Consider the following 14,429-nt stretch of genomic DNA (forward strand, 5'->3'; position numbering starts at 1 on the left):
TTTTGGGCAAGACAAGGTGCTGAGAAGCTAGAGAAGGTAGCGGAAAGTGAGAGCAGAATCACTATATCTTTGGGGGCGTCTGTAAACAGGGAACACTGTCCATTACCAATGATATCACTATCCCTTAAGAATATGAAGTGACATCACTGGCCACCACCACTTGACTAGGGAAAGTAGTGGTTAACTCTGGTTGCACGTAAGTACAGCTCCAGAGTAGAGTAAGTCAAGGGCTGGGGGAAAAACCCAAACAGACAGAAGAGAGATTCATTTAAAATATCTATTGAAATTACAAATAAAACTCTTTGATATGATTCCAAAGTACAAAACAACATTCAAAGGCATTCAACAGCTCTTTTATACATCACAGTGTTAGTGGCACAAAATGTAGTTACATTTCAAATACAGGAACAAAATGTATTTCTTTTACTGTAAGTCAACATCATTTATCGATATGTAGGACTCTTCCATGCTTCTCTATACAAGATTTAAAAAAAATAATCATGGTTCAATGAGCAGGGATGATTCAACTGTATGGCACATACCTAGATCTAATATTTTTGGACTCCAATAAAACAGGATTACATGTGTAACAAAGCAGGAACCAGCAGGGGACTTTAGACACAAAAGACGAGTTTTGTCATTTGCAGAATGCATTAGCAAGCACGATGGTTAAAAATCCCTTAATGCCACTATTTCCATTACACTTTGTTTAGGACAAAACCCTTTGTAAAACTAGTTTGCAGGGTATTTTGCATATGCACAAATTTACAATGGCTCTCAAATTTGCTCATGCTTCACCTTTGGAGGGCCCCCGGCATTCCTGCAAAATGATTCAAAGAGAAGCTACTGCAAATGCCTTGTTTCTTTACATAGGTGTCAGGAGGAGTGAGGACAAGAGCTGTTGCAATGGCCTTTGTGAGCTTGTACCGTGATATCCTGACACACATTTCATCGTTTGACCTCACTGCAGGTAGGAATGGATGCCTACCGCTTGTTGGTTTGCTTCGGTTGCCTAAAACAATTCTTTTTTAATTTATGCTAAATGTCAAGAACGTGGACGAGGTGCAAAGATTCCAGTTAGGATCACAATAAGGATATTTCATCTCTCCAATTCCCACTACTATTTTGAAAGGATTGCTGTGTCTTGGATGCCAATTATGGCTAGGGTTTTCCACTGGTGCCAGAGACAAATGTCACTCTTTACCTCTGCTAATCATCTAAAAAAATGATAAACGGGAAAACGAGAAGTGATTTCATTTTTGTTACTAGCAAAAAAAAGAGAGAAAAGATTAAGACAATGCAACCAATGGATTACATTTTTGTTACGGGAGGACAGAAATGGCCAGAATTGCATTAGATAACGAGTACAAACCCTCAGCCCAATGGTTATGTCCTTATTGTGCCACAAAATATTTTCTCTTTCAATTGTCTTACATAGGTATTAAATATTTTTTTCATTTCCGGGTTTCAGTTGATTATAGAACATTTTGAGCTAATGCTTTCCTCCTAATTTAATATCTACACTTTATAGTTTTCACCCAAAACAAAGTAATCAATGGTGAGTTATCAACTGTAGCCAGATATCCATTTTATGGCCTTTCAGAAGAGAATATTAGTCAAAATATAAGGAAAGGGATCTAAAGAAGATGAACTTCAGGGTGAACAAAAGAAACAGGTAAATGAGACAAGTGATGTTTCCTGTCATCAGAATGGCCTGATTCCTTAAAGATGAAAATTAGTTCTGCTTCTTTCATGGGTCCCAAAGCAGAGTCCATGTGGGAAATGATGGTGAGTGTTATGACTTCAGACCTACTGCCGAAAGAGAAATCATAAGCCTCAGACTTTCCTGAAATTTAGAACACGCTTGGCTTCTACAAAGTATTTTTTTCCTAGTTATGTAAAAGGATACCAGATTAGAGCAGCTCTATTTACATGTAGCAAATAGGTAATAAACAATAGGTATAAACAAATCTAGGTAGGAAACGAAAGGCACAGTTGGACCAGGCTGGCAATCAGGGCATGGTGCATATCCCTGCCTTCCTCAACTTGGCATCTCCCAAAGTGGCATATCCTATTGGCCAGCCCCCAATCATCCCAGCCCCTTCCCCTTCTCTTCTCCCCTGCTATTCCTCTACTGCCATGGTGCCAATTCCCAGCCTGGCATATTCCTGTTCTAACAGATTTTGTCTCTTAAATCTGAAGTCCTCTAAACTGAGATCTGTTAAATTAAGGATTTAATATCACCTTGATGTTTAAAAGAGTCTTGATTATGTAACAGTTCTGGGCCATATAACTCAACCATAAAACGTTAAAATCCTCCCTCCCAACCCTCAAGCAAATTTAAATTAAAAAAAGCAAAATGCAGACATATCCACCTATTCAGCTTACATAGATTTTCAAATACTAGTAGGCAGAAATGGCACCTTTTAGTCTTGAAAATCTAAGGCCTGGGGCACCTATCTGGATGCCATTATTTTGTGTCAGGAGGAGAATGGGCACTGGAGATGAGACAAGAATGCTTAGACGTTTCCCAATTGCAAATATTAAGAAATTGATTTTAATAAACAGATATTGGAAGTCACATCTAAAATTAACATATTATAATTGGTAACGGGTTTGCAAAAACCACCTTTGCCATGGGTAAGAACCTCTCCAGTTTAATGTGAATAGATACGTGAAGATTTTCATCTGGGTAGTGTCACTCAGTTCCAGAGAATGCTGTCCTCCAGAGAAGAAGGAATGACTCAGATCATTGATGCACATACTTCCAATGTTCAGCTTGTTTTCTGCCAGTCCTTAAACTGTTACCCATAATCTGACTGGTGGATAGGAAACTCTGGTATCAGTAGTTCCTAGAATTCTGGTGCCTCACCTCTCATTCAAAGTGGAATAAGGCAAGACGCTAACAAGATTAAGTGCAAAAGGGTGGGGGGTGGGGTTAGGAAATCGACAGCGATGATGAGTAGGTCCCGTCTTCATTCTCTCTAAGTAGGCAGAGGGTCATCGTCTCCTTTACTACACTTGCATTTGCAGCAGAGGACAAATGGAGTCGCGAGGAGAAGAAAGGGCGATGCCACTAGTAACAGCAGGCCGAATCCTGCAAAAATCCCCACAACCTGCATTAGGAAAAGAAAAAAGTAACACAGGTGAAAAATGTTCTTCTATTCTGCTTAACAGGATGAGAATTGATAGAGCCCTATTAACTGTTCGGCCCACTATGTTTTCATCTTTTGGTGGAGGACCACATAAGAATAAGAGTTAACTGGAAAATCTGGTTTCCAATTGGAGGGTGCTCCCATTTCTTCCTCTGTCAGTGAAGGTAGAGATAGAGGAAGACTAATCATATGTGGGGAAGGAAGCTTTGGGGCGAGAGGAAACAATTATTTCTGATATTCAGACACCGTCAGTAGAAATGCAAGAGGAAAGACTGGTAAATGTTTTGAGATTCCTTTACACAAGAAAAACATCTCCTTTTCCCTTTCATTATTCCCTTTTGGAACAGAAATTGTTTCCACTAGTTATGCACATTTCCAGGGCTCCCCCAAATCCCTGGACTTCTTGTGGACAAATGAAAAGGCATTCTGTGAATCCAAATTGACAACCCAACTGGCCCTTGAGTCTTATACTGCATGAATCAAAAAGAGGGCTATGAAAATATTTACAGACCCCTTGCATCCTGGACATAAATTGTTTAAACTCCTACCCTCAAAACGATGCTATAGAATACTGCATACCAAGACAACCAGACACAAGAACAGTTTTTCCCCGCACGCTATCACTCTGCTAAACAAATAATTCCCTCACCACTGCCAAACTATTCAGTAAGTCTGCATTAGTCTTCTCATCGTTCCTATCACCCATCTCCTCTCACTTATGACTGCATGACTATAACTTTGTTGCTTGTATCCTTACGATTTATAGTGATATTGTTTCCTGATTGCTTATTTGTACCCTATGACTATCTTTAAGTGCTGTACCTTAAGATTCTTGACAAATGTATCTTTTCTTTTATGTACACTGAGAGCATATGCACCAAAGACAAATTTCTTGTGTGTCCAATCCTACTTGGCCAACATAGAATTCTATTCTATTCTAAGAGCTTTGGAGAGTTCTGCTGTTTCAGATCACCCTCAACGGGGCACATGGCTTCTCCATCCATGCAAACAGTGGAGGCTGCATCCAACAGCACTTACAATTCTGCAGCCAATAAATGCTCCTTCTACTGAAGGAAAAGTATATAGTGATTCTAGCACTAAGACTAGGGACAGGTTGGGTTCCACAAGTCTCAGAACAGAGACATGTTTGGAGTCACCATCTGATCTAACAAGACACAAAGTGCAAGAATAAGGATAAGGACTAAAGAATTGCAGGGCAAATTTGGCATTAGGCAGATTAAAGGCAGTAGAGATAGAAAGGAGCAGCAAGGTCGTCCCTCATTTCTGAAGTATTTTAGCTTATGTTGATTCTGTGAGGTTGAATGAAAGCATCACAGATTTTGAATTTGGCAAGATATTAGATATGAATCTTGATCCTACTTAATGCAAGACTCAAACCTTCTGCTGAGCTCACCAAGAGTTTCTTAAGCAAAAGAATGGAAAGTAAAATTTTCTTGGTTTTACAAGGGACAACCTAAATGTTAGCACAGCAGAGTGAGAGCTCAAACAGATTCCCCCATAGGTGTTGAAATAATCTAGTCATATTTATTTTAAAGTCTATTTTCAGATTTTTTCCTTTCTCAAGGAAAAATTGAATCTATGTTAACTACTTAATAATATTTAGAGTTTACTATTTTTCATCAGGAAGTGAAAGTCCTTTTTTTGGTCACCAGATGGCAGGGTTGAACAACATTCACTTCTGGAGATTTAAAGCATGTTATGTAACTGCATACTTGGAAGTCCTATGCGGTTGCAAAAAATCCACATTATTTTAATTTTTCTAACAATTCATTTTGCAGAGGGGTGAATTTATGACTGCTTCACTTCATGAAAAATATTATGGCTTCCTCCTTCACAGCTGGCTGTGTTACTTTATCCATAATAACTATAGCAGCCATCCCTCTCCCTTAGGTTGTTGCAATGCTTCCAGGAGTATTTTAATTCCTTTCCAAAAGAAACCAGAGCACAATCCTAACCACTTTTCCTCCCTTCCGAACCACAAGGGAAGATGTTAAGACATGTTGAAATATTCTCTGGAAGCTCCCAGAGTCCAGCGGCAAAGGAGCAGCTGGATTCAGGCAGGTGAAACGATTAGAAGTACTCCTCTAGAACAGGGGTCTCCAACCTTGGCGACTTTAAGATTGGCGGACTTCAACTCCCAGAATTCTGGGAGTTGAAGTCCTCCAGGCTTAAATTTGCCAAGTTGGAGATCCCTGTTCTAGAAAGTCCTCAGGAGAAAGGACAAAGATATTCAAGAGAAGAAGCCCAAGGAAAACATTCCTCAACTCTTTCCATCCTGATAATCTTAGCAAGTATAGTTGGGAGGAGATAGTCTCTTCCCATACTCTCTGCTGTAAGTTAGGATTGCACTCTGTGATTCTTTGTGCCTTTGAGTCAGTGTTGTTTCCTAGTAACTGCCTGGATTTAACTCTGAAGTTTTCCTGCAAGGTTTTTTTTAGAAGTGGTTTGCCATTGCCTCCTTCCTAAGGCTGAGAGGGAGTCAAGTAACTCAAGGTTACCCAGCTGGCTGTGTGCCTAAAGCAGGACTGAAATTCAGAGTTTCCCAGTTTCTAGCCTGGTGCCTTAACCACTCCACAAATTGTGATCACTCTTGTGATTTTGCAACAAAGTTTATCAACAACAAAACTGACTGTAAAAAGTACAGTGACTGTGCAAAAGTAGTTAGCTAAGATCATTTTTTAAAAAAAAAACTATTTCCTATTTTCTTTGACTCATTTCTTTTATGAGCAATTACTCCATAAATATGGAATTATTTCATAATTTTTGAGCCAGAATTCTTTAAATTCACTTAAACTCTGCACAGTAAAGATAGAGAATCACCTACCTGTGTTCTGTGCCAAATAACCGATGCCCTTGAATGACCTAACTTGTTTCGGCAAGGTCCTTTGTCATAATGTATAAGGAGAAAGTCATCCTAGAAAAGAGTAGAAAAAAAGACTTTTTGGAGGTTTGGATGCTGAATCATGGCAAACGTTCATAAAGCTTCTCCTAAGAAAGGCTGGCAATATTCATGTCTACACTCATTAGGCACCAGCCCAAAATAGGCAAAGTGAAGTGAAAAGGTCACTCACTCCAAATGATGCAGATGCCCATAATGGCATAGCAATCATCAGCAACATCATTGTTCTTATTATCCTTGATTGTCTTTTGCAAATATGGGTGGAACATCAATACAGTTGTTCTGTAAATTGGTCTTTGATACTTGACATATTTCTTCAACATTGTGATTCTCTAATGACAATAATGTCATATGCTGTATATACTGTACTGTATAGTATATATGTTCTGTCCCGAGATATGCAGACACAGGCTTGGCTGTCTGTCATGACTAATTACGGAGATAAAGCCACCCCTTGGCTAGGAGCCTAGAACGCTATCTTCAAGAAACCAAGATTAGACTTACGGAATGCTTTCTCAACAGCTAGTAAAATGGACTGTTGTTTCCTGCAAAGATTCCCCTCCCGTCGCTCCACCTATAAACTCTTTGGGAGGGGCCACAACGGTAACCAGCTGTCCCTATTTCCTTCTATGACGTCTTCTCCACAGATGCTCCCTTCTCCTCTCAGCTCTACGCACACGCACATCAGGGACAACCTCCCTCTGTTCCTCCTCACTGCTCCCTGACTCAGATGCCACCTGGTGGCCAACAGGCTTCTCTAGTTCCTGCTCTGATTCCAAACACCCTCTAGAGTCTTCCTCATCCTCCAGAGCAGACCCATAATGGTCATCGCTGTCAGAGTCCACCAACAGCTCAGCCGGCCGCTGCTGGGCCACAACAATGTACAAATCCCAAATGTTAGCTTTTCAACTATTGCTGTCTTCCTGAAATGGTATTACATACCATAAATTCCTTGTGTGTCCAATCACACTTGGCCAATAAAGAATTCTATTCTATTCTATTCTGTTCTTTTCTGTTCCATTCGTTCCATTTCATTTCTATTCCAATGAATATGTATACAATAAATTGTTACTTCTACAAATGTAACATAATAATAAAGAATTTAATATTTAAATGGTTAACTTATCAATGTTGGTCTATTCATTTGTCGAATTTGGAATATCCTATAAAAAGGGTGTTGGTACTTACCTGATACGCTTCTTCTAATAAAGGGGAGATAGCATCCATGTAGGGGTTGACACTGTCCGTACTCTGATTGGACTGAGTCTGATTACTAATTAATTAGCAAGCCTTATAACCCCATCCTGGTGTGACTCAACCCAGTTTTTTGATGAAGGAAATAAATACAGACGCAACGATGTTATCCAACAATGGCTTTAGTAAGAAATTATAAACGGTACAAATAGTCTTGAACTTTTAAGGAGGTCAGATTATATACAACACTGAGGCACAGCTAGAACCAGTACCAGATGGGAGGGGCTGGATGCTATCTCCCCCTTGTTAGAAGAAGCATATCAGGTAAGTACCAACGCCCTTTCTCAATAAGGGGGAGATAGCATCCATGTATGGGACATACCCAAGCCCAGCCGTTCTCAAGGGAGGGAAGTAGACCATTCTAGCTGGTGACTCTCTGACCTGACCGCTTGCAGGATCCTACAGCCAAAAGCCACGTCCGCAGAAGCGAACTTATCTAGTTTATAGTGCCTGATAAAGGGCGAAGGGGACACCCATGCCACTGCCCTGCAGATCTCGTCCAAGGAAGCCTGAGCAGCCCACGCCATGGTGGAGGTGGCGCTCCTCGTGGAATGAGCGGTGATGTCCCTCGGAACCGTCTCCCCTTGCGATTCATATGCCATCACAATGCAACGCCTGACCCACCTGCCAATGCAAGCTACAGATACTTTCTGCCCCTGGGATGCGGGACAAAAAGAGACAAAAAGCGTCTCCATCTTACGTAATGGAGACGTACGATCTATATAAATTTGAAGGGCTCAGCATACGTCGAGAGTACGCCAAAGCTTCTCTAACGGATGCTCAGGCGCGGGGCAGAACTCAGGTAAGACAAGCTACTGGGCTTGGTAAAACCAGGATCCCCCCTTTGAGATGAATGTAGGGTCCAGGCGTAGTACGACCCTGTCTTGATAGAACTTACACAGGTCCTCCTGAACGGATAGGGCATGTATCACCGAGATCCTTCGGGCTGATGTTATCGCCACCAGAAAGACCAGAGTATCTGTAGGGAGACCTTGCGTAGAGGTTCAAAAGGCGGCTTGGTAAGGGCCTCGAGTACCTTGGTAAGTCCCAAGTGGAGTACCTGTGTACTAGGGGAGGTCACAGCTGTGTAGCCCCCTTCAGGAACCTCTTGACTGTGGGGTGTTGCGAAAGGGTTTGCCCCCCTCCCCAGGTAAGTACGGTGCCTAAGGCCGCCACCTGGTGTCCAATGGTGTTAGGTGAGAGTCCCCTGTCCAGCCCCTCCTGCAAGAACTCCAGCACCTGGGGAACGGACAAGCTCTCTGGAATGATACGCTTACTGGAACACCAATTAAAGAAAATCTTCCATGCGGCATTGTATATGTGTGTCATGGACGGCCGACTGGAGGCTTGAATCGTGTTAATGACTCTGTCTGAGTACTCGCCCCCTCTCAGAGCGAGCCGCTCAACCGCTAGGTGGTCAACTGGAGCCTCCGGGTGTTCCAGCGAACCCTGGGTGAGCACTATCTGTTCCGAAGGAATCCTCCAGGGCCGCTCTGACGACAACGACTGGAGGTGGGCAAACCATGGTCGCCGTGGCCAAAAGGGGGTTATCAGGATGACCTCTGCCCGGAGATTGATGACTCTGCGGATCACCCTGGGGAGGAGGGGAGGAGGTGGGAAGGCATAAAGCAGACCCCTTGGCCAGGGGCTGCGAAGAGAGTCCATCCCTTCCGCTTCCGGTGTGTGGAATCTTGAGTAGATCCTGGGAAGTTGTGTTTTGGAAGGGGTGGCAAATAAGTCACAATCGGCATGCCAAAATGTCTCGAAATCTCCTGAAAAAGAGAAGGGTGCAATCGCCATTCTGCTTGGTCTACCCTGGTCCTGCTAATCCAGTCAGTCTAACATTATCCACCCTGGAGATATGTTCAGCTGCTATTGACAAGAGCTCGGCGTCCCTAATCTCCCCTTCTTCAGAGGTGGGGGAAGGGCTGCGGATAAGGTCCGCCAGAGGCAACTGAGTAAGCAATTCTGTAGGCGTCCCTGCTCGTGAGACCCTGTCACCCAGCATAGCTCGGGTGCCCCCTGACTGTGCCCCTTGGGATCTCTCCTGGAGGCCCGCCGTGATGCCCTGCCTGATGGCCTCTGTGAGGAAGTCTTGGATACCTGAAGCCATTGGTGGGATGGCCGGCACTGGACAGGCTGTCGGCGGTGTGATCCATTGTCCCTCGGGCCGCAGTCGGGGTAAAGGTGGCCTCCGCTGGCCTGTGTTGTGGCCTGTGTATTGCGCTGCCCCAGAGGTATCCATAGGGAGCATCGGACTGAAAGGCCCCTGGCTGATCTCCAGCTCTAGAGGTGGCAGTGGGCTAGGCCGGCCCCCTGGGGCAGGAAAGGCATCAGCGTGTTGCTGTGTAGGCTCCAAGTCCTCCCTATGGGAGATTTTGGAGCTCAACTTCGATGACTTCTTGGCCTTGGACCCCTTATGAGATGAGGAGGATGAGGTCTTACTGGGCGCTTTTCCTCTTGAGGGGGCCTGAGGTGACAAACGTGAGGGGGGAGAGGGCATCTGTTGCCCTATTGCGAGAAGGCCCTGATCGATTTCAGCAGTGCTTCTGACGGCGCCTGCCACAAGGCCCTGTCTGTTGCTGTCAGCCATTGAGGTAGTCACCCAATTGAGGTGTTGAAAATGGCGGCCACGACTGATCTGGGCTCCGCCCCCAGTCAAAATGGCATTTGTGTGCTTTTTGGTTGATCCGGGGCCGCTAGGCCCACCAGAGGCTGCATAGGCCTCGCGGTTCCGGACGGTTTGCACAGGGTGCACGAGCTCCAGGAGTGAAACTGTTTTGCTCCCAATCTCTCCGGCGCTCAGAAGTAGCATCGCGCTGCTGCGTGTGCATCTGGACGATGGGAGAAGGCGCGCGTAGCGTGGAAATGGCTAAGACAAATGGCTGCTCCTTTCCCCTCAATTAGACAGTCACGACGTGACAAGAGTCACCGAGGTAGGAGATAATCGGGACGCACACAAACCTGTGGGCCGAGGCCCCTTGGCTATGAACTATGGCCTGGAATGGTTGGGCCAGAAATACTCACGGCCCCAAACCTCAGCGCAGCATTCAGCCACTTGTCGTAGAATGTTCAAAGTCACAATTATGAGAGAAAGTTGGATAACCCGATCGTCCCAGAGTGGACTGAGTCGGAAAACTGGGTGGAGTCACATCAGGATGGGGTTATAAGGCTTGCTAATTTATTAGTAATCAGACTCAGTCCAATCAGAGTACGGACATACATGGATGCTATCTCCCCCTTATTGAGAATGGCATTTAAAGGGTCTACTTTTTGGGTCCTGATTGCAGTAGTTTTAATGAACAATAATATTCTCATCTTAAAACAAAAACTTACATCAAGTGATTCCAGACAATACCAGCAGAAGGCATGCTTACAATTTTTACACATCATTTGGGCACAGCCTTCATCCCTTTCAATATAAACTTTGCATTTTGGGCAGCGCTTGATTGGAGCATCATCTTCTTCCATTTTATAAACAGAGCTGGAAGAAACAGATTGATTATATTAGTGAACAAATACTCTTTCAGTACGGGTCACTTTCAAATTGAAATTATTTCTGTGTGGCCCAATGGTGAAGACTGCCACCTCCCACTTGGAAGGTTGAGAGTTCAAACCTAGTTATTGGCAGATGTTTCTCTCTCCTAGTTTGCAAAGAAAAAATATTTGCTCCGAACCCTATGTAGGCATTAAGAAGGGCACCCAGCCAGTAAATGCTCAACTCTATATAGTCGTCCAAACTCTACCCTGAATAGGGACCCCAGGGTCGTAAAAAGGGAGATATACAACCATATTCAAAGACAGATTCTAAGACCATCCTTTAGTTTTGTTATTCAATCTAACTGGATAATGCTAAAAAGTAATATCTGCACAGTAACACAGGGCAAGATTTTCATTTTTGGAGCATGCTTATAATGCTACATTGCCTATAAAAGAAGAGAGGGTTTGCCCTGCAACATCATGATGTTACTTCTTACTTGCATCACTCTGAGCCCCATGTCCTCTGCTGTGGTTGTTACTGATACTAAGGTTAAAAAAAATCCAGTAAACTAACAACAAGCCACCTGAGACAATAGCGATGAAACCAGCCTTGTGAAAGCTAAGTGAAAAAGCTGCTAATAATATGTTGGGAATACAGGCACCTCACTCAGTAGCTTTGTACCTTGTTTCCCCTGGAAGGAAGCTGACTGGCATATTCTCTTGGCATCCTTGTCCTGGATGCCAGTTAGATTTGCATGCTGAGCAAAACTCTATGTCACAGACTTTGCACTGCACCAACTGGGGGCTCTGAGGTCCTGATTCCTGAAGCTGGCAAACTGCTTGGCAGGAAGAAGACGGGCACCAAGTCCGACAGGGATCCAAAAGCACTTCTGTTAAGGAGATAAGGCACAGTTGAAAAAAGCTGTAATTTAAAAGCAGAATTAATAAATTTAATCTCTATGGAGGACTGGGATAATATATTAGATATCAATAATCTGGTATAAGGCAGTTGCTTAAATCCCAATGACAAAGGTGAAGACTTGGAATTGTGGAACACAATGAGGAATGTCCAGTGTCTGATAACACTGCATTCTAAAGTTTTCACTAATATAGAACATGCAGGGAACAATGCAAAGATTTTATTTTCAAATACAATGAGAAAGCAAAAAAAACCACGAGCTATTCCTGCCTCTGTTTCCTTCCCACAGTTTCTACAACACCCCATGCACAGTAGTTTCTTGGAAGAAGAACCTACATTCATCAGAATTTGGTTTCCCTTAATAAAATAATGTTACATATGGTAAAAAAAAAAACCTTTCCCACACCACCCTCACAAAAGAAAAACAAACTGCTTAATCACCTTATCCCCAGGAGTCCTTGGTGAGAAAAAAAGAGTAATTGAAAAACTCTTTGCAACAACACCTCTCTTCTCGTAGCCATGAAAACATTGCTTGAACCTAGTCTATCATCTTGATTTTTAATAACACAATACCAAAGATACTATAATGATCTCTTATATAAATCTTCTTTGCCATGCCTGTGGGGTGACTTTGTTTTAACTATTTTTATCTCCCCAAATTAGAGCCAACCAAATTTTGTATGGGCATGAAATGTCGGTGAGTTTGGGGTAGTGGTTAAGACATAGGAACAAAATTCAGAACATGATGAGTTGTAGTCTGCCTTAGCCATGAAAGATGCCAGTCATTCTCTCTCAGGGTGTTTGTTGTGGAGAAAATAGGAGGCAGGAGTATTATGGATGCCTTCCTTGAGTTGTACAAAATAAAGGCAAGATATAAATCTAATGAAAAATTAAATAAAAATCACCTCAAAACACTCCCCGTGAATTATATAACAAGAAACAGAAATATTCCAGAAAACACTGAACAAAGCAGAATAAAGAAACTTGGAAAAAAATGGAACCAAATTATTTCCCTAGTTTGGGGCGAACTATGGATTCTAGATTGTAAGCACATACGATACCTCTTTCAAATTGTAGTTTTTTGTATCTCTGCATGATTTCTGATGCAACCATACACTCAATCTGTTGAGGAGAGAAGAAGAGAGAAATAGTATTTAACATAACTATATTGTAACATCAGATAAAAAGGAACGTAATAAAAAAAATCATGATTTATAATTAGAAGGGAGAGTGACTATAATGTAAAATAAAGATGTAGAGGGAACGTACTTCATTTTCTTGTAAATGCCCTCGTTTTGGGCAAGCAGCATCAGGACAGCTAATTGCTGTTTCAAGACCTTCCTTGATCAAAAGCTCCACATACTGTTTCAGGCACTGCGAAAAGTCAGGGAAAAGAACTATAAATGCCACACAGTGACTGGAAGATATATACAGTAGAATACTGAATACTTTTTCAGATAATGAAGTCAACCTAAGCCTTAGGAGTTAATTCACAGGAGTAGCCTAATTACGGTACATCTGAGCCCTTTTTGTGCCATTATCTGCAAAATTCGTTCCAATAATTCTTTGTTAACAAAGATACAAGGTTTGCTGAGTGAATGCTTCACTCAGCAGGTAAGTCTAAGGAACTTGAATGGTTCCAAATTGGATATCATGGTCAACCTATAATTTGAAGTCAGAAATACCCATACTTAGTCTTTCCTTATATCCGAGTTCCACTTCAGTTTCTTGTTTTAGGTTAGTTTAGTTTTAGTCACTTGGTCATTTCCCTTCCCTTCACTTTCCTGATTCCTTTCCCCTTTCCTTTTCCAAACCACAATTGGAACAGTTTGCTTTGGTCTACATTGATGCAGCTTTCCTCTTCTTGTCTTTGCTTGAAGAAGAAGAGTTGCACGCAAATGAGATAATACCACCTACTAGCAGAACCAATCCAACAGCAAAATTTGGTCTACTGTGTTATCATCTAGTTATTAGCTGTTCAATACTTCAAAGGAAACCATAAAGGTCACCAGAGACAGCAGGGTCTTACATGGTCCATGTTTTTTGCAGGCAGTATAATATCAAACATACTGTTCCTGCAGCTCATAAATGTCACTCGTTTCCTTACTTTCCCTCTGAATAAAAAAAGATAGGCAAAAACTTGGAGAAGGAAGCAGTTGTTGTCCTCTGATTATGTGCTAGGAAAAAGAACATGGGTGCAGAATCACATATTGAGTGAGGACCATAATGACTAATTTAAGGAGAACTATACTGTATTATGGCATCTTATCTTAACAGCTGGAGTTGCTCCAGGTGCATTTCATAAGCAGAATTTTGAAGAAATTGCTTGTTACATTTATGAACAAAACCAAAATATGAAATATGATTCCATTCTGTGAAATGTGTGGCTGAATGGATCATCTTTTTTATGAGCTGCATTTAGTAAACATTAGTTTTCAAACTTTCAATGAATTCCCATCTCCCCATTCGTGTCAATGGAATCCCCAAATGTGCACTGTACATTTCTAATTCTCCTAATAGGAAATGAACTTCTACATCCCCTGGACTTCCGTAATGTCTTCTTCTGACTGGGAATGACTGTCTTGTGCACAGAATGTGCAGTTCATTGCATAGGAGCCAGATGGGAACTAATGATAATTACTTCCCAGAGTGAGACACCTGTGTAATTATTATGCCCCTAGATGGTAAAAGTTTTCTGTTT

The 14,429-nt window shown here is 42.3% G+C and overlaps 1 protein-coding gene across 2 annotated transcripts in view; it reads right to left on the reverse strand.

Moving 5' to 3' along the window:
• Positions 1–263: 263 nt before the first annotated feature.
• The window catches only part of RNF144A (ring finger protein 144A), a 79,193-nt gene continuing 65,027 nt past the window's right edge, over positions 264–14,429 (reverse strand). Inside the window, exons 3-8 of one of the 2 annotated variants that reach the window (XM_081941117.1) lie at positions 12,998–13,102; positions 12,790–12,850; positions 11,477–11,699; positions 10,666–10,813; positions 6,001–6,090; positions 264–3,116 (exon numbers count right to left, since the gene is read on the reverse strand). In XM_081941117.1, coding sequence (XP_081797243.1) covers positions 2,985–3,116; positions 6,001–6,090; positions 10,666–10,813; positions 11,477–11,699; positions 12,790–12,850; positions 12,998–13,102 — 759 coding nt within the window. In that variant the 3' untranslated portion in view covers positions 264–2,984. The remainder of the gene's footprint in view (positions 3,117–6,000; positions 6,091–10,665; positions 10,814–11,476; positions 11,700–12,789; positions 12,851–12,997; positions 13,103–14,429) is intronic. The other variant, XM_081941118.1, reaches the window with a different exon arrangement.

This window comes from Natrix helvetica (assembly GCF_964273705.1).
Source record: "Natrix helvetica genome assembly, chromosome: 2".
NCBI classification, from domain to species: Eukaryota; Metazoa; Chordata; class Lepidosauria; order Squamata; family Natricidae; genus Natrix; species Natrix helvetica.